Source organism: Lissotriton vulgaris, chromosome 5 (assembly GCF_964263255.1).
Source record: "Lissotriton vulgaris chromosome 5, aLisVul1.2, whole genome shotgun sequence".
NCBI lineage: Eukaryota > Metazoa > Chordata > Amphibia > Caudata > Salamandridae > Lissotriton > Lissotriton vulgaris.
This window is the reverse complement of record NC_141693.1, coordinates 1,192,595,325-1,192,614,628: the sequence shown is the minus strand read 5'-3', so window position 1 is coordinate 1,192,614,628 and position 19,304 is coordinate 1,192,595,325. Positions and strand designations below refer to the sequence as shown.

Here is a 19,304-nt window from a genome sequence, read left to right as displayed (position 1 = left end):
CCAGCCAGCTCCAGCCAATCATACGCCAGGCATATTTTACATTAATATGCCAAGTCCTAGAAGTGGCATTTCTACACATGACACACTGATGCCACATACATCATTGTGAAGCATTCATTCTCACGAGCTCGCACATACCAAATTCGAGTCTGCGCTCCCCACGCATCAGGAACTACTAGGGACACAGACATTCCCCATGCATTCCTATGGGAGAGCAGGCCAGCCTAACTACATGCACGCACTTTACTCTGGGACACAGGGTAAAAGTGCGCACAGACCAAAAATCATTCACACAGATCATAGATCTAAAGCAAAAAGATTAGGGGTGAACCTGCCAGAAGGGCCAAGTCCAACAACTTCTATTTTAATTTTTCTATTATTCTATACTGACCTATATTTAAATATAGTTATTTTAATCTGTAAGTTTTTATCAATTGTATAATAGTGTTGATTATATCATTTAGTATCGAAAATTGGTTCTGCGATTTTTAATAGAGTTATTAATGTCAAATGATCTGAATTTTGATCATAATATTACTCCTTAAAATGTATGTTGTTGCGTTTTTACCTGCTTATTCTTTTTTTTTTATTGCTTCATATATTATTTTAGATAATGCTCTCTATAGAGGTAAATACTTCATCTCAAGGTTGGAGGGAGAATTGATAGGTGATGATTTGGTTAATAATCATTTAAGTAGCATATGCTCTGCCACTCCCTCCCCCGGATAAAGAGTTTGGGGACCATCTGATGGCAATTTGAAATACTTCTTCAATGGGCTACTTCGCTACGTTTTGTGGTATGATATGGTGGATTTGTTTGTTTAGAGAAGAGCCTGACATGTCAGCAAATTCTTGAATTGTGTACATCATGGCTGGTAACAAAATGTGCACTTCTGATATAAACATAATTATGTCACCTGAAAAAGCACCAGCTTTAGATTGTATATTTATGCCTATCATTGAGCTAAAGACATTCATGGTAGCATGAATAATAATGGGGCAAGAGGGCAACCTTTCCCCTTTCTCCTGTGCAGTTTGGAGTATTCAGAGTTGATTCCATTGATTCTATTTGCAGATTGTTGGATTTGGTTATAGTGTTGTTGTTGGTTTAATAAAATGTGGGCCACATTGCATTTGGAAGAAAATTCCAAGAGACTGGCTCAAATGCTATCTCTAAGCCTAAGGCTGAGTTATTGATTTTTTTTTTGCGAGAACAATTAAGTATGATAGTAATCTAAAATTGTCTCTAGATAGTCTGCCTATAAAGAACCCTGCCTACACTGGGTGTATAAGTTGGAGCATACCTTTCATGAGCTTGTTTGCTTATTAGTTTTTATGCACAATTTTAACATCCAAATTTAAGAGGGCTATTAATCGGTAGTTCGCAGATAAGGTGTGATTTTTCCTTTCTGTAGGTGTAAATATAATGCCTACCTTTGACGTTGTGCCTACTTGTAAGTCTTTTTTTATGGAATTAATGAAAAAGAGTAGTGTAAGGGCTCACTATTGCATTATTTTATATAATTGAGCATATAATTAATAATTCTCAGTGGCTTTTGCAATGAAAGGTCGTGCTATTATTCTGTGTGGAATGTCATGTAACATAGGTAGGGCGATTTTTTGTGGGCATATATTGATATTGTTTTAAGAAGCACATGATCTGTATACAGGTCTCGTTAAAATACCTTTGTACTATGTGCTATATCATAATAAATTTTCAGATCTTAATTTAATGTGGTTATGTTCAATCTGTTTATGTTTCAGATAATTAGACATCATTTTGACAGCTTTATTCCTGCTATTTAGTGTGCGAGTATTAATTACATTTAGCTCTATACACACCATCATGCCGAGGAGTTTGCAGAAAGTATATTTTAGGTTCCTGAAATAGTTCATATTGGCTGGGAGTATTTTTTTAATGTTCTCTCGCTATTTCAGTTTCTAAGAATTCAATTACCACTTGTTTGTTTTGATCTGCGCTTATTGATATTTGTTTGCTTTTTACCATTGCTTCCATTGCAACCCACCGTAATATTACATTGTCTCATTCGGCTCATTCATTTATTAGAAATGGGTAAAGGATGACTCCCACTTTCACACCACATACACTACAAAGGGAAGGACATATAGTGCACTGGTTGTGTGCACTATGTGTCCTTCCTCGTTGTGTTATGATTCACTATGCCCCCACACATGCTCACACTTCAGCAACATGAGACTGGTATCACAATACGTCCCCTATATGGGACCTCTAACTTAGTCCCTCAGTACCAACCGAATTCCCCATGTACCTATTTTTTCTTTAGCTTGGTCTGTTCTTAAGAGGACTACATCTTTTTTAATTCATGCTCTAACTTAGGTCTATAAACAACCAACCAAAATGCCAATACTGCTTGCTATTTGAAAATTAATTCTAACCAAAAATGTGTGGACATACCATTAAACCACCTTCAAGCTCATTAGTCGCTTTTATTCAATTGTCAAAATGTCAAAAGATTTTCATTTGAACATTACACAAACATCTAATATACATTTTACACAAAAAACGAAGAAATCCCATTCAACAAGCCCCAGTTCTCTCGCCATTCCACACTCACATCAGTCACACTATCAAAAGAAAAAAGTTCTTAACTATTCATACTCAAAATTACCATACCAAACAATCTTGCACTAAATCACAAATTTCTTTTTTGTCCTATACAATAATTATATATTACTAAATCCTATTGTACAGTTTCGTTCATTTGAATACAACAAAGCACAATTGTTTTGGAACAAATTGTTCAGAGCAAGTGTTTGGTAGTTCCACGGTCACGGTCTACGCGTTTCAAACCCCTTTTAACTCCGGGTTCTCATCAGGACCAACCTCACTTTATTCTAAAAAACTTCACATCATCTGTAATGTAGATAGTAGGTCCCCCCACAGAGCACAAGATGCCAGGTATATGAATGAACAAAGGTTTATTACCAATACAGCAAGTTCGCTATACTACAGAGCGCCGAGCGTCTAACTCTCTAAGCTCCGGTCGCCTCTGCCGTTTTTCTCCTTCGCGCGCTTTCACTGGCTCCCTCGCGCATGCGCCGGTGTTCCGCTCGTGGTCCGGCGCGGCACGTCATCACGCCAAGCGCCGGAGACTAGAGCGCAACACCACATATCTCCTCCTTTTACCAATAACACAAACAACAATGAAATTCCAATTCAATAGTCACTCATTTCATAGTCTTTGAAACGTGGGGGCAGGGTGACTGCCCTCCCAGCACGGGTTCGTCTTACCGGGGTGAGTTCTTCCCTGTTACTTTCACTGGGGAGACTTATGACCTTCTGTGTGCCATTTTCCTTCTCCCCAGCCGGGGCCATGTTTGTCTCTGCTCCTCCATCCGTTCGTGATTCGTCGTTCCCTTCATTGTCCTCTAGGGCAGTACTTTCCTTCTGCCTCTCCTGACTCATCTCCATCTCTTCCACTCTCTTGGTTTGCTTCTGCTCCACGGTTTCTTCTTCCTTGTCTGCCGGCCACTGGATGATCCTGTTGACCTTTGCCATGCGGTTTTGGGACCACACTCTCCCATCGCTGAGCAAGGCCGCTCTACCATACACGTCTTGAACCTGTAGAGGTTTGCTGTACTTGCTTGCGCCTTTCTTTTGGAGAGTTTGGAGTTTAACTCTAACCCATTCCCCCTTTTCCAGGATGGTGTCTTTGGTGTTGTGCCTCTTGTTGTAATGAGCGGCGTACACTTTTTGGGCTTTTTCCACGTTGTGTTGTACCACTGCCGGCGACCATTTACTAGTCACTGTTTTTTCTCTCCATACCACATTATCCTTTGTAAAGGGGAACCTGCCTCTCAGGATTTGGAAGGGGCTGTATCCTAGCACCATCGGTGTGATCCTGTATGCCCACAGCAAGCTTTGGACTTCCAATTCCCAATCTTTTCCTTGCATTATGGCAGCCTGTATGGACCCCATCAGTACACGGTTGAACCGCTCTACTTGGCCATTACATGCGGGATGGTACACTGCCATGTGTTTAGACTTTATCCCATTCCTCTCCATGTACTTGTTCCATTTATCAGAGGTGAACTGTGGCCCATTGTCACTTAATATCGTCCTCGATATCCCTTCCCTCAAGAACAGTGAGGTGAGGAATCTCAACACTGCGTCCGTGTCCATGGATTCTTGTACATCTATCTCCGGCCATTTGGAGTATTTATCTACGACCACGCACAAGTACTTGGCTATACCTCTGTTGTCGAGGACAGGACCTAGTATGTCCACTGCAATGTCTTCCCATGGGTTCTGTGGCCTCTCAAATTCCTCTAGCGCTGGTCTCAGTGGTCTAAGTATTTTATCCGCTCCCTGGCATTGGACACATTCTCTGACTTGCCTTTCTATTTGACTGTCCATTCCTGGCCACCAGTACATTTGTTTCACTCTGACCTTTGTTTTCACGATGCCCAGGTTCCCTTCATGAAGTTGGTTCAGCAGCAACGGGATTAAAGTCACTGGAGGTATCACTTTATCGCCCCGGTACATGAAAATGCCTGAGTCGCTCATCGACAATTCCTCCTGTATCTCATAGTACTTCCTCAGATCCGCTTTGAGGTGCCGTTTTTCTGGCCATGCAGAGACGAGGTATTGTTTGACCTCCTCCATTTCGCTGTCTTTCTCATACGCTAGGGCCCATTCTTGCCTGCTGATCGTTCTCTCTGAATCGGCCATTTCTGCCACCATCTCGTCAGTGTCAGGTGGGGCCACGGGTGCGCCCTCCATGGCGGAGGCTCTGCTCAAATAGTCCGCTACTTTATTCTGTGTACCCGGCAGGTATTCTACATCATATGTGTAATCCAGCAACTTGAGTGTCATCTTGGCGATGCGTGGGGTGGCTGTGTTGTGGCCGCAGGATGTCAACACCTTAACCAATGGTTTATGGTCAGTTTGTAGTTTGAAGCGGGTGCCCCATATGAATTGTCTGAATTTTCCCGTGGCCCATGTGACCGCCAGCATCTCTTTTTCGATGACGCTATATTTCTGCTCGGTGGGGGATAACGCCCTGGATGCGAAACTGATCGTTTCTATGGTGCCATCCTTCCTTTCCTGTGCCAGCACTGCTCCCAATCCTTTCTCGCTGGCATCCGTTGTCAATATGGTGTTGCCTGAGGGGTCATATCCATGTAGGGGTACTGCACCACTTATGTCGTTCTTCAAGCCTTCAAATTCGCTCTGTGCTTCTTCGTCCCATTTAAACTGCGACTTGTCCCTGATGAGTTGACAGAGTCTGTGAGTCTTGGTGGCGAAGTGTCTTACAAATTTACTATAATACTCCGTCATACCGAGGAATGACCTCACTTCCTCCTTGTTGACGGGGGCTCTGGCGTCGCAAATGGCTTTCACATTCTGCCTTTTGGGGGATATTCCTTGACTCCCTATTTCATGACCTAGGTATGTGACGGACGACATGCCCAGCCTGCATTTACTCCACTCGGCGGTGAGGCCTTTTTCTTGTAGTACCGTCAGCACCTTTGTCAGTTTATTGTCATGGTCCTCTTGGTTTGATCCCATGATCAGGATGTCGTCCTGGAAGTACTGGACGCCTGGTAGATCTTTGAACAGATGGTGCATTAACTTCTGGAACACCGCGGCTGCTGAGGCCAGACCAAATGGCATTCGACGGAACTGATAACACCCGAAGGGTGTGATGAACGAGGTTAGTTTTCTGCTCGATGGGTGCAAGTCAATCTGATGATACGCCGATGTGAGGTCGATCGTAGAGAACCATGACACACCTTTAGTTCTTGCCAACATTTCTTCGATCCTCGGCAGGGGGAATTTCTCCACTATTAAGCATTTGTTGAGCTCGCGGAGGTCCACACATAAACGTACCTTGCCATTGGGTTTCCTGGCTACGACCAAGGGGGCCAACCATTCCGAGCTGTCAATCGGTTCAATGATCCCTTGGTCTTCTAATCTCTGGAGCTCCTGCTGGACTGCGTCTTTGACGGCAATGGGGATGTTCCTGACCTTGTGGGACACCGGGCGGGCATCCTCCTTGAGGAGTATCTTGTGCACGAACTTGCCAAGTTTACCGACTGTGCCACCGAACACTTTGGGAAAGGCCTGCTTTAGTTTGTCTTGCTGTGGCCAGCTGCTGTCTTCAGTTAAGAGGATTTGCTCCTTGCCCCCTGGATCCAATTTAATTCCCAGGTCACCTTGGTCCCTCCAGCCTAGCACAGATGGTCCCCGCTCTGCCACATATAGCTTGCAGATCGCCGATCTACCTCTGAATTCGAACTTCAAGGCACGGACACCCACCATGGGGATTGCGTTGCTGGTGTATGAAATGGGACGGATGTCTGGCGGGTGTAACTTCGGGCCCAGGGTGGGTACAAAGTCTTCCTCCCATACCGATCGCTGTACTATGGAGTAAGGAGAACCCGAGTCAATGGCAATGTGCACGTTCACTCCTCCTATGAGCATGTCCGTGCGCGGCTTGTCTGAGCGCTTGCCTGTCACTTCCAACACCTGGTCTTCAACACATAAAACCATGTCGTCGTCTTCCAGGTCTTCCTCCGTTTGGTCCTCCGACATGGACTGCCCTATGCACTTCACCATGGCTTTCTTCCCTTTCATGCGGCATACTTTCTCAAAATGGCCGACCAGGCCACAGAAGGAGCATCTGGCGCGAAACGCTGGGCACCGTTTGTCTTGCGCAAAGTGGGCAGTACTCCCGCACCTGTAACAAGAGAATTTGCTGTCTGTGGGCTGTCTACCTGGAAGTGTTTGCTTCCCTGTCCACCTGGGATCCTGCTTCCTTTCTCCAGTTGATTCCTTTTGTTTATAGGCTGAGGGAGCTTCATCAATTTAATTGACCATCTGCCTCTGCGTGCTTTTCTTCTTGGCTGCGTCCGCGCAGCGTTTTGAAAGTTCTGCTTTCTTCACCATGGCAATTACGTCTTTGAGCGACGCTTCTCCCTGTGCCCACAACTTGTCTTGGACCGACTTGTTCGTGGTGTGCATGACTATTTGGTCTTTGATGTATTCGTCCTGTAGCTGCCCATATTTGCACGTGATGGCTAATCATCTCAAGGCTGCCACGTAGTCATCTATCGATTCTCCCTTTTCCTGCTTTCTTTGCTGGAAGTTGTACCGGTCGATGGATACGCATACCGCCGGTCGATAGTGGTTGTCAAGGTCTTCCAGAGCATTCTTGAAGACGTCATCTTCCGTGTCTGGTCTCTCTTTAGGCACAATGTTGGCGAACACACGTACCCCTTACGGGCCTAGGTTATGCAGTAGCTTCTTCCTAGTGCTGGGTAATGGCTCACCGTTTTCATCTTCCAAGGCCTCCACATAGTTCTTGAAGTACTCCCTCCAGTCTTCCCATTTCATTAGGGGTTCACCTGGTCTGGGTAGGAAGGGGATAGGTGCTGTTAGAGCTGTCGCCTGGTTGCTCATTCTGGGCGCTGTCCTGGGCCCTCCGTTTTGGTTCCCTGGGCTGCCAGGTGCGCTGGGGTTCCCTTCTCTGTCAGCGTCGTCGCCTTGGCTTTTGGGACTGCCCGGTGTACTGCTAGTTCCACCTCGTGTGGTGCTGGGGAGGTGTGCTCTACCCTCCTCCCTGTCACGGTCCCTTCTTTCTGCCAGGGTCTCAGCTACGTGCCTCTCTGCGTGCTGTGCTGGTTCTGACCTGTACTGATGCTGCTTGGTGCCACGTGGTTGCAGGTTGCTGGTGGTTTGCGCTTCTGCCACGCTCTGTTGCGAATAGCGTTGCTGCTCTGGGTGCTCACCTTGAGGTGCCCTTGTAAATAGTCTCTGACTCGCTGTAGGCATTTTGCCCTCGATTCTGCGTCTCCTGTGTGGCTGCAGGGGTGCCAGTGGGGTGCTCCAAGTCCTCGTCGCCACTGTAATGTAGATAGTAGGTCCCCCCACAGAGCACAAGATGCCAGGTATATGAATGAACAAAGGTTTATTACCAATACAGCAAGTTCGCTATACTACAGAGCGCTGAGCGTCTAACTCTCTCAGCTCCGATCGCCTCTGCCGTTTTTCTCCTTTGCGCGCTTTCACTGGCTCTCTTGCGTATGCGCCGGTGTTCCGCTCTTGCTCCGGCGCGGCACGTCATCACGCCGAGCGCCGGAGACTAGAGCGCAACACCACATAATCGGCTTCCTTTTTCAGTGTAATGGAAAAATGTTAAAAAGCTCCCTCGATCGTTTTAGCTTCCCATGATTGTTTTACGCAGTGAATTGTCTCTCCAACAGTGGTCTCCTATGTCGAGTTTAGTTCTCCATTGAGAGGCCTTCCTCGCGTCTGTCTTCCGTCAATGCCTGTTTCAAACGATTCCTCCTGCTTACGGACCTCTGTTCAGCAGCCGGAAGTTCTCAGTTCAGTTCTTCACTATGCCCCCACACATGCTCACACTTCAGCAACATGAGACTGGTATCACAATACGTCCCCTTTATGGGACCTCTAACTTAGTCCCTCAGTACCAACCGAATTCCCCATGTACTTATTTTTTCTTTAGCTTGGTCCGTTCTTAAGAGGACTAAATCTTTTTTAATTCATGCTCTAACTTAGGTCTGTCAGTAGGAATGGACTCCTGCTTGCTCATCTGCCCGACTTACAAACAGTCCCCCAACCCCCTTTGAGACGGTTGTTGGACTCTACCAGGTTGCCTTGTTGGACTGATCACAACCAGACTACACAATAAACATTTATACGCATAACTCTACTTTGGGTCCTCATTGTCCTTATGAAAAACATGTAATGTTATAAAAATTGTTGATTTTTTTTCTACCCTACCCTTCACTTTGTGAATTGTGTTCTTTTACTTTTAGTGGAGGGGTATTCAATTTTCACTTAATGTGTCCAATACTGGATATTTGAGTTACTTCTGGATTTTAATTTAAAGAAAGCTTCAACCTAATTGCTTTTTACATAAAACCAACTGATGTCTATACCAGAAGTGTTGTGTCCGATACAACATGCAACGGTTATATAAAAGATTACATGATGCATTAATATAGAGACTTATGTCACATTTTTGTTTGTAAAAAGTACACATTTGTGATAAGTGGGGTATTTCGAAGTTAACTGTTTAGTAAGGTGGCTTAGAAACCGTTTCCGTGGAAATCACCTTCAGATTTGCACTTCTGTTTCTGCAGAGAGTACAACATTAAAATATCCTCAATACAGTCTGAGTGTTGTTTGGAATTGTTATTTAAATTTAGCTTGGTCTCCTTTAAGGAGAGCAACATCAGACCTGAACCTATTAATGCCGTCAAATATTCTTCCTCTTTTAATTGGAAGGTTTTAACCCTTTTTATTTAGTGTAGATTTTTGCAAGCAAGCACCAAGAATTAGGTTAGATGTCTTGGTACCTACAGGAACATTCCAGACTCTAATCTATAAACGAGTTTTTGTTTTGTCCTAACGGCATGGCAATAAGTGGACAGGGATAGAGAGTAAGGAAGAATGAAACAGAAAAAGAAACCTGAAATCTGGGAATAGTTCCATTACTCATCACCAAGAACAACGCACTCCCTTTAATCATCTAAGCATCAAATGGGTGCATACACTCCATATTGTGCACCTCCTCCTCATCCCACCTTCCAGCAAATTATGAGGCTCACTAACAAACAAGTACATTTAGATATTTATCTATAATACCTATACAATACCAGCTATGAAGCAGCAACTATTTACTGTGTATTTTCTTGCTGTGTATCTTCAGGACTTAGATTGTTGAAGACATTTAACCTTATGTGTAAGGTTGTTTATGCCTCCTACCAGCCTTCACATGATACTTCAATGGAGGGAATGCCCCCCCGCATTTTTTCCCCAGCAGCTGTGGAGCAGAGACAAAGGGCGGCAGAACTAATATCTCTTCATATAGTGTTGGGGCAACAAACTATTGTGCCGGAAACACCCAATCTAGATAAATCGCAGGACAGCCCGCCACCTCCAGACAATAAACTCAATAAAGTCCTTTCGGTCATCAAGAGATCCCACCTCTCTATGAAGTAGACGGTGGTCATCCTGATGAATGAACTCAGATTTTTCAGGGGCGACCATCGGAAGTTTTCAGAGAGTGATGGAATGTGAAAAGGAGATGGTAGTACTACAACCTCAGATGACTGATACACAGTGGTGGTTGTCAGACCTTCAGTCCTGAGTGAAAATCCTAGAGGATAGGGCAGAGGATGCATAGGGCCACTCCTAAAGAAGCAATGTTTCTATCGAGTGCATTCCAGATGGCCTGGAGGGCCATAACCCATTGACGTTCTTGGTCAGCGGATTCTGCTCCTTGGTCCCTGTAATGTACCTCCTTCTTTTTTCTCTCTGGAGAGAGCGCACAGAGTCCCAGCAAAGCAGCCAGTTCCATGTGCCCTCCTACCCCATGAGGACCAAACTGCTTTATTACAGGGATCCTGACACCATTGTTAGGATTTAGGAACATTGACATGTGGGATTGCAAAGATTCCGGTATTTCGCCCATAGCCCTAACTTTTGTCTATTGCACTTTGTTGACGCTCCCTAACGCGAGTAAGGGGACGTGTCGGAACGTAGCCGTTGCTTGGCTTACTGTTCCAGTACCACGACCCCCTCTCCTCTTCCTGGTTCCTGTTCGCGTCCTCGGTGGCGTGCTGCAGATCCCGCTGGGCATTTGTGGAGATTTCCCTTCCTGCTGCTGGTCATCGACCCTCTCCCGCAATGTCTCACCTTCCTTGTGCGCAGTGAGAAAGTTCTTGCCATTCTTCGGCATTTCTCAGTATTCGCTCGCGAGTGCCTGGTTTGTTTCCCTACCTTTTCACACGCATTTTGCGGGCGTCTTGCTCGACTCCTTTCCCTACCTTTCCTCACCCATATTGCCGGCGTTGTGCTCAACACTATTCTTTACCTTCCAGCTCTGTGACAATAAGCATCCTTTATTTAACCCCGTTGTGTTTGATACCTTCTGAGAGAGAGTGCTCCGCCCTGGAAGCCCCTTAGGGCCGGGTGTCTCTCCTCCTAAGAGTGTTACTGCTCCGCTGTTTCAGACCCCAATACAGCCGGGCGGTACACCTCACTCCCTCTATTGTTTCTTTTGAGTGTTAGGTGTGTGAGTCCTTCGTGAGTTCTGTCTGTTCTGGCCTGTTATATGGGTCTTCTGAAGTCCCTCTTCCCTGAACTCATCGCTAAGGAGATCCCGTTGTGTTTGATACCCTCTGAGAGAGAGCGCTCCACCCTGGAAGCCCCTTAGGGCCGGGTGTCTCTCCTCCTGATAGTGTTACTGCTCCGCTGTTTCAGACCCCAATACAGCCGGGCGGTACACCTCACTCCCTCTATTGTTTCTTTTGAGTGTTTGGTGTGTGAGTCCTTCGTGAGTTCTGTCTGTTCTGGCCTGTTATATGGGTCTTCTGAAGTCCCTCTTCCCTGAACTCATTGATAAGGAGATCCCGACCTTCATTTGGGGTAAGAATACCTGGTACAACCACGCATGTCAATGTTTTACATGTTACAGCATTATCTAGCTAGAGTGTATATTACATAGTGCAACCTGGATTTGTTTTCTAGCCTGGACCACCACCTGAGACTCTTCCTACTGCAAGCTGACCCCCTCGTATGAGGAGAGTGGTGGACACTCCTTGAGTTATTCCCTCATACTTTTAGGGGACAGTAGACAGGAGTGTGTTTCATATCGCATTCTTGCTTCTGTGTCCTGGAGGTGGAGGGATTCTTCTTCGTTCCCGTGGAAGTTGGTCAATCTGTTAACAACCATCTTGCAGGCCGCATGAACTCCAGGCCTCCTAACCCTGGCCAATCGAACAGTCATGCCCTTTCCTGACTACTCTCTTGCAGTACAACAAAAGCGGTCCTCTTTCTAAGTGCCAAAAACAGGCTCATTGAGCTTTGAATACAATACTCCTTGCTGTTCCTGGCCCACTACAAGGTCCTTTCAGTGGGCCAGTCACCTTTCTTCATGGAATTTACAGATGTGTGGGACTGGATAGATCAACAACAGGCTGGTATGTCACTGGTCCACAGGGGGTGCCTCCCAGGCCATTGAGGACAAGATGCCAAAACCGACGCAGAGAAAAAAGAGGGACCTCAATTTTTCCTGCGCCCACAAATCAACCCCTTAGAAGAACTCATCGAAGACTGCAGGAGTCAAGCAGTGGCATTATACAGAGACATTTCTGGCTCCTCGGAGGATGATCACACCCTGCACATGTTTACAACTGATGATGACTCGATCACTGTGGATGGACCATGCCGTGGTTCTCAGAATCTGCAAAGGACACGATACAGATGGCTGACCCGAAGTCTGAAATGTTCATACTCATCGGGACTTCCCACTCCCCATTCCCCCCCCCCCCTCCGACCCACTGACCCCCCTCCAATGTCTGGACCCGGCCACCACCTTCTTTCTAAATTGGGTCACCTCTCACCACTTTCACCATGCCCTTTCTCCCCCTGCCAAGCTGGTGCCCCCATCTTGGGATTTTGTATTCAGTTTCCAACTGTTTCGATATACTGGTGATGCAGCACTACTTATTGTTTTATTGTTGCACCTTACCCTTACCCAATCCCCTAGCCACAGTAGTTTGACCAGGGCAGTAATGCTCCTTACCTTTTGAACACACTGAGTGCTGATGTGGCTGGCTTCCATGACAGGTGGCTCCAACTGTGGGCCCACGGGGATTCCACCTCTTTCAGTATATGGCTTCCAAAGCAGATGCCTGGCTCATTACCCTGAATGTCAGAAGGATGCACTTGGCAAGGAAATACTACACTGTTTTTTCTTATGCCAGTGTCAAAATGCCACGATCCTCTTTCTCCAGGAGATACATATCACATTGACAGAATTACAGCAGCTGCGTAAACTTTGGAGGGATTACATTGTAGCCACCACATGCGCATTCCACCCTTATCTGGGTTTGCCCTGACGTCCCTTTCCAAGTGATCAACACCATAGTAGAGAGGGATTGGTGATTTGGTATTATAGAAGGGCATCTTAACAACTCCAGAATTTCTTAGCTGGGTAAATGGCCCTCAAACAGAGCAAGACGCATTTTGGGCCACGCTTTCACAAACACTGACACACAAACCAGGGACACCATGAATCTTAGTAGGCGACAATAACTGCTCATTGATATTTCCTTGGGGAAATGCGCCCCACCTCCCTGGGCCAATTGCACCCCAGGGACCCCTTCCCCTGAGGTTCGGCCATTTACAGATGGGGGAGGTGGGCTGCGCTGCCAAACCTTCCGGACCAAATTGGGCCTCATGTTGTCTTCCATGTTGGAGTATAGTCTGCATCTATCTGGTTCTGTTACCACAGGTTGTACGCAGGACTCTTAGCACATTTTTGCTGTAATTATAAAGCACAGTATTTTCCTTTACTCTTGGAGTACAGTGATATTTTTCGTCTTTAAAGATGCCCTGTGTATCCGATCCTCAGATGAGCTGCTGGTCATTCATTGGTTGCCAGACTATTTGTTACTACTCTTATCAGATGGTCCAAACATACCTCTTGAGTTGCAATGGTGTTGGGATCACAGAGATATGAATAACTGCAGGTTTATTTGATTTGCGTGATCTACTTATTCTATGTGATGTAATCTGTGGTTCTGGTTAGTGTGAGCTATGTGTTGGGTGGTGCAGATTGTTCTGAGAACTCAGAAGATTTTCATTTTCCTATGGAGTATTCCAGCTGCAATAGTATTGGGTTCCCCAGGCTTACCACAGGTTAATCACAGGTTTACTCACATGTTTACTAACAGAATACTCGGAGAAGGCATCCCCAGCCCACATAACTTCATTTAGTTTATTTCACTGTTCAAGCTGCTCAAGTTGCAGAGCTAAGCTTTTTTTCCCAGAGGAGCAGTATTCCTCTCTCAAGGGAATTTATTATCATGATTGCTAAGTTTTTGGCTCCTTAAAGATATCCTTGCAAAGTGTTCTCATAGGTTTGGTCCACCAGCAGTACTATGGGTTCCTGGGTTTGCCTTGGATCCTAATGACTGTTTAAGTAGTGGCTGCAAATTTGTTTTCTTGGTGATCAGCTGACAGCAATCTGCTGTTTTGTATCACAATGATGGTCTTCATTCATCAGGAGTTTGGTGTTAGGCTTTAAGGGCCAGATTTACTAAGCCCCTGTATTGCCCTTGCATCAACACAAGTCAATGCTATGCCTTAATGGAGATTTACTAAGCCACGCAAACCTACTTTACATGCCCCTGTGTGGCTTAGTAATCCAGATAGACTTCGCTGCCTTGCATTGCTCTGCATTGGGAATGCGTTCCATGAGTGGAGCATGGGTGTACCTTGCATCCACCCATGGACTTTAATGAAATCCCAGACTTACTAAGGGTAGTAGACATGGGAGTATGTCAAAATGGTATGCCTTCCCAATAGAGGGGTAATGAAGAGAAATATCCTCTTTCCTCATTGTTATTTCCTGTCCGCAATTGGGTCCTGGGAAGGGAAAATTATTTGCTAGAGACCTGCACTGTATAGGGCTGAATTACAATCATTGTGAGCTGGCATCCTACTCGAGGACAGGCTGCCAGGTCAAGTCTTTCCAATGGCCAACTAAAACTCCACTCCATTGATAAAAACTCTGTAGTTCAACACCTCTAAATGGTGGTAAAATGGCAAATTTGATATGGCTGTGGGCTGTCCTGCCAAACTTTGAAGGTGCCCACCGTTGTTATTGGGCTTTCATATACCGCAATAAGAATGCTATCTCTAGGGAAGTCTCTTATATTACACTATTTGGGGTTCTAAAACTTGCTATGTCAATGCAAATAGGAGTATAAGTGAGCTAGCTCTCCTGCAATGCCTGTGTATCAAAATTAAGGGAAAGAAACAATAGAAGAAAGTTAACCTCATTATGTAGGCCAGCGACTTTTAAGAACTGTTACATCTTGTATTCCACTTGTTAATGCTTCTCATATTGTGCTTGGCAAGTAATAGAAAGAGGAGGGATACATTGTTGAATAGTAGAGGGTCTGGTTAAGAGAAATCGAATGTACCAATAAATTAGCCCACACAACTCATACGGCAGGATTGTTAGCAACTGTAAAAAGCTTTAGAAACTGTACAATATGAAAGAGAGACACATACTAAAAAAAAAAAAGTATTGACATATGATCTTGATCAGAACTCTTAAATGACTTGAAAATGAAAGTTATTGTAAAGCAACAGCATGATTGCTGGATGTGTCATTTGAACATTGAAAGAGTCATTTTTTTACTCCATTCTCCAAGTATGAGGACTTTCAAGGGGACTTCCTGAGGTACACTTACCTCTGCGTTTTTTGGCTTTCTCAAATACCCTGATAAAGACTACCTTTAATCCTTCTCTAAAAGGTAGAAGCTTAAATCAACTACAATATAGAGGTTTGGACTATGATCGTCTACTTCAGACCTTAACAGACATATGGATCAGTAAAAATCAACCTCCTAGTCTGTTGTTCATTTGTTCGAGCCAAACCAGTTTCCTTTAAATTAAACAAAGTACTTAATTCCCCAAACAAAAAAATATCTAGATGCCGAAGTATCTTAGGATGTGGGTTATATGTAATTGTTATCGCACAACTGTGACCAAATGTGACATGCTTAATGCTTTGTTTTGGTTGAAAATGCAAAATAAAAATATTTATAAAAAAATATAAAAAATATCTAGATGCAAGCTCTAGGAATACTGATTAATTTAGTAACTCTCCCAGAGTTCCATTCCCTTGGATTCTGGTAACAAAATAGGAATTTTGGGATGCAATTTTCAGGAAATATTAGAATGGATTCATGAAGTGGCATCATGTGAAGCTATAGTTACCTGGTTTTCTGGTTGTAGACAGCAGTTGTGGGACCATTACTTGTATAGCTGACCCTAGATTAGAAGAATAACAATATATTTTTAAACTTTAAGTAAGGAATATGGATTTGTAAGAATGAAAAATGTCATGCCTCCAAAAAGGCTTACAGAACAAAGGATGTCTTTGCTCCAGGGTGACTATTATTGAACACTGACAATTGGCAAAACACTAAACGGATAACTGAGTGGAAACTAGTTAAAGATGAAAAAAGCAATTGCTGGGGACTATTACATTGTTTATACTAGTGTATACATTGAAAAAAACAATAATACATTATTTTGTGAAGAAAAGAAACTATTGCTCCGAGAAATTGAGTTGTTGGTTGAATGCAGGGTGACCCCTGTTCAAGCACCAGCCACAATCCCCATCAGGGTGAACCACAAAAGTCACAAAATGAACCTGCGCTTAACCCCTTAGTAGCTTAGCACAAAAGTGAACAGGCTTAGCTTGGAGGTAATGTATAAAGGGTTTATGTAGCACAAAAATAGTAATGAAGTAAAAACACAGCACAAGAAAAATCACGAACCAATTTAGAAAAAAAGAGCAAATTCGAATAAATTATTTCACTACAAAACAACTAAAATACAGTTAGTAGAACCGGAGTTATGGATCTCTAAAGTTTAAGTCTAAAAGATCAAAGTGTCAGTGGTCATCTAGTTACGCAAGACTGGGTCAAAGTAAAAATATATGACTGACTTCAATGGGTCATAAGTCGGATACAAAAGTGGATTAGACCCGGTCAGCACTTACCTTCAGACTTTTAGCCGACGTGAGCTCCAGCAAGCTGGATACTGTTTTGCAGAAGAACAGCTGAACAGAATTTGCTGCTTCTCAGAAGAACACAGTAGTAGCTGCTGGGAAGTTAGACTAACCACCAATGCACCTTGGGCAGATAGACGAGCAGATTGGTCCCATCTTTTCTCGGTTGTCAGCACAGATTTTAGGCAAATATTTTCTAAGTCCCAAGTTTTGGATTTTGGCTTTCTGGCACCATTAGCACCACCACCAAGGATCCAGATCTGAAGGAGTACCCCTTGAATGTTAAGACTCACGCAGTCTGTGTTTAGGTGAGCGTTCAATATGGAGGGAGTATTTTCTGTCACTTAGACTCTGAACATGAGGCAAGCAAATTAGCCTGTAAATCACTCTGGGTGTCCTGGGTGCAGTGGTTGAAGCAGGTCTTAGGAAGCAGGGGAGGCCTCTGAGGGTTCAAGGCAGGCTCCAGTCAATAAAACAGTTCTTCCAGGTGCAGCAAAGCAGTTGTGTGGAGTTTACAGCATGCCACAGCAGCAGGCCGTCTTCTGAGAGTCCTTCCACAGGTCCAGAAAAGGAACTCAGGAGTTTGTCTAAGAGTCCCTGTTTTATCCCTAGTGCCTCCTTTAAAGTAGAAGTTTCTAAAGAATTCCCTATGAAGTCCATGAAGTTTCTTGACTCCCCTGCCCTGGCTCCATGCTCAGTGCATGCACAATGCACGCCTACTCAGTTGCAAGTGGGGTTTTGCCAACGTCTACCCTACCCCCTCTCACCTTTTTAGTTGATGTCCCATCCAGGCGGCACACCAAATCTCTCAAAATGTGTGGCTGTCTGGGTGATGTTAACAAAGACCAACTGTCAGCTACACCCAGTCATATGACCAAAGAGTGACTGTAGGCATCAAATAGTTAGGGCAGGAAAATGCCAACTTCCTAAAAGTGGCATTTTCAGAATTGTAACTTAAAATCCAGCTTTACCATTAGAGAGAATTATTAATTACAATTTCTGAGACACCAAACTTCAAAAGTCTACATGTTCCCAATCCAAAGCTAGCACTTATTAAAACCAATGTTATCATAAGTGAGAGGAAGGCTTCACAATAGTGAAAAACAAACGTACAAGTTTTTCACTACCAGTAGTACATTTTCAACCTTTTAATTACAATGCACCCTGTCCTATAGGCTACCTAGTGCCTACCTTAGTGGTGACGTGTATCCAATAACAGGAGAGTTGAAGGCTTGGCTAGGGTCTTATAAGGCCAAGTCGAATTAGCAGTTTAAAACTGTATTCAGGCTGCAATGGCAGGGGCATGTTTTATGGGGCTACTTAAGTGGGAGGCACAATGAGTGTTGCAGGCCCACAATCAGAATTTAATTTACAGGCCCTGGGTATATGGTATACCGCTTTAAATAAGTCAGTCAGATATAATCCATTCTTACCATGTTTAGAGGAAAGAGCACATTCACTTTAGCACTGGTTAGCAGTGGTAAAGTGTACAAAGTCCTAAAGCTTACAAAAGCGAATTCTGCAACATAGAAGGGTGAAGGCAAAATGCTTGGGGGGAAATAACCCTAAGGTGGACAGGTCTCACATGTCTCCTCAGCTGTAAATGAGGAGAACTATCCAACCTACTGGGCGTTGTCTTCACAAAGGCAGCAGAACTTGGAAAGTCGATCAGCATCGGAGTGTTCAGAAGCAGGATGCTCCACTGCAAAGTCCTTTCCCTATAGGCCTGTTGGGAGATATAGCACCTTAACAATTTTGGATTCTCCCCCTCATCTTTGTAAGTCATCTGAAGTGCCTGTGATCTGAATAATCACCCGGCAATGAGTCCCAAACTGGTATGGTATCAACTTCTTCAGTGACCAGAACACAGCAAAGGCTTAACTTTCATTAGCACTCCACCTATGTTCCCTGGGAAGTTGACTCCTAGAAATGAAAGCCACAGGTTAGTGTAGGTCCTCCGGATTCAGCTGTGATAAGACTGCCCGTTGTCATTTTCTGAGACATCTGTTTGCACTATGAATTCCTGGAAAAGGTCGAGCACCTTGAGCACAGGAGCAGTGCTTGTGACTTGTTAGGGTGTGTCTAAGGCTTTCTGGCAGGCCTATGTCAAGATTACCTTCTTGGGCTGCTTCTTTGAAGTCCACTCAGTCATGGGGCAACAATGGTGCATCATCCGTTGAGAAACCTCTGTTAATAACCAGTGAGGCCCAGGAAGGCCCTCAATTTTGTCTGTTTTTTGTGAGCTACCAGGTCAAGGTCTCTCTATCTTTGGTTTGGAGGGGTTGCACCTTACCCTGTCCAAAAAGTATCCTAAGTACACAGCAGAACCCTGCCCAAACTGGCACTTAATGGCCTTGATGGTCAGGCTTTCATGTTGCAGAGTCTGAAGCACTTACCCAAGTGACAAGTGATGGTCCTCCCAGCTACTACTGAGGACAACTACATCATTCAGATAAGGAGCACTGAAGTCCTCCATCCCAGATAAGACCTGGTTCACCTACCTCAGGAAGATGACAGGAGCATTCTTCAATCCAAAGGGCATTACCTTAAATTAGAATTAGCCCTCTGGGGCTAATGGGACCTCTCTTAGCCCCCTCAGTTAAGGCAATCTGCCAGTCCCAAGAAGTCAAGTCAAATGTACTAAAAACTTTGCAACCTCTAACAGGTCTTTGAGCTCATCAGCTCTGGGGATAT

General features: G+C 44.6%; 1 protein-coding gene across 1 annotated transcript in view; it reads right to left on the bottom strand.

Annotated features, from left to right (window-relative positions):
• Positions 1–15,866, bottom strand: part of DMBT1 (deleted in malignant brain tumors 1) — an 845,773-nt gene extending 829,907 nt beyond the window's left edge. The window contains exon 1 of the mRNA XM_086919609.1: positions 15,812–15,866. Coding sequence (XP_086775735.1) covers positions 15,812–15,848 — 37 coding nt within the window. The 5' untranslated portion in view covers positions 15,849–15,866. The remainder of the gene's footprint in view (positions 1–15,811) is intronic.
• Between the last annotated feature and the right edge of the window lie 3,438 nt (positions 15,867–19,304).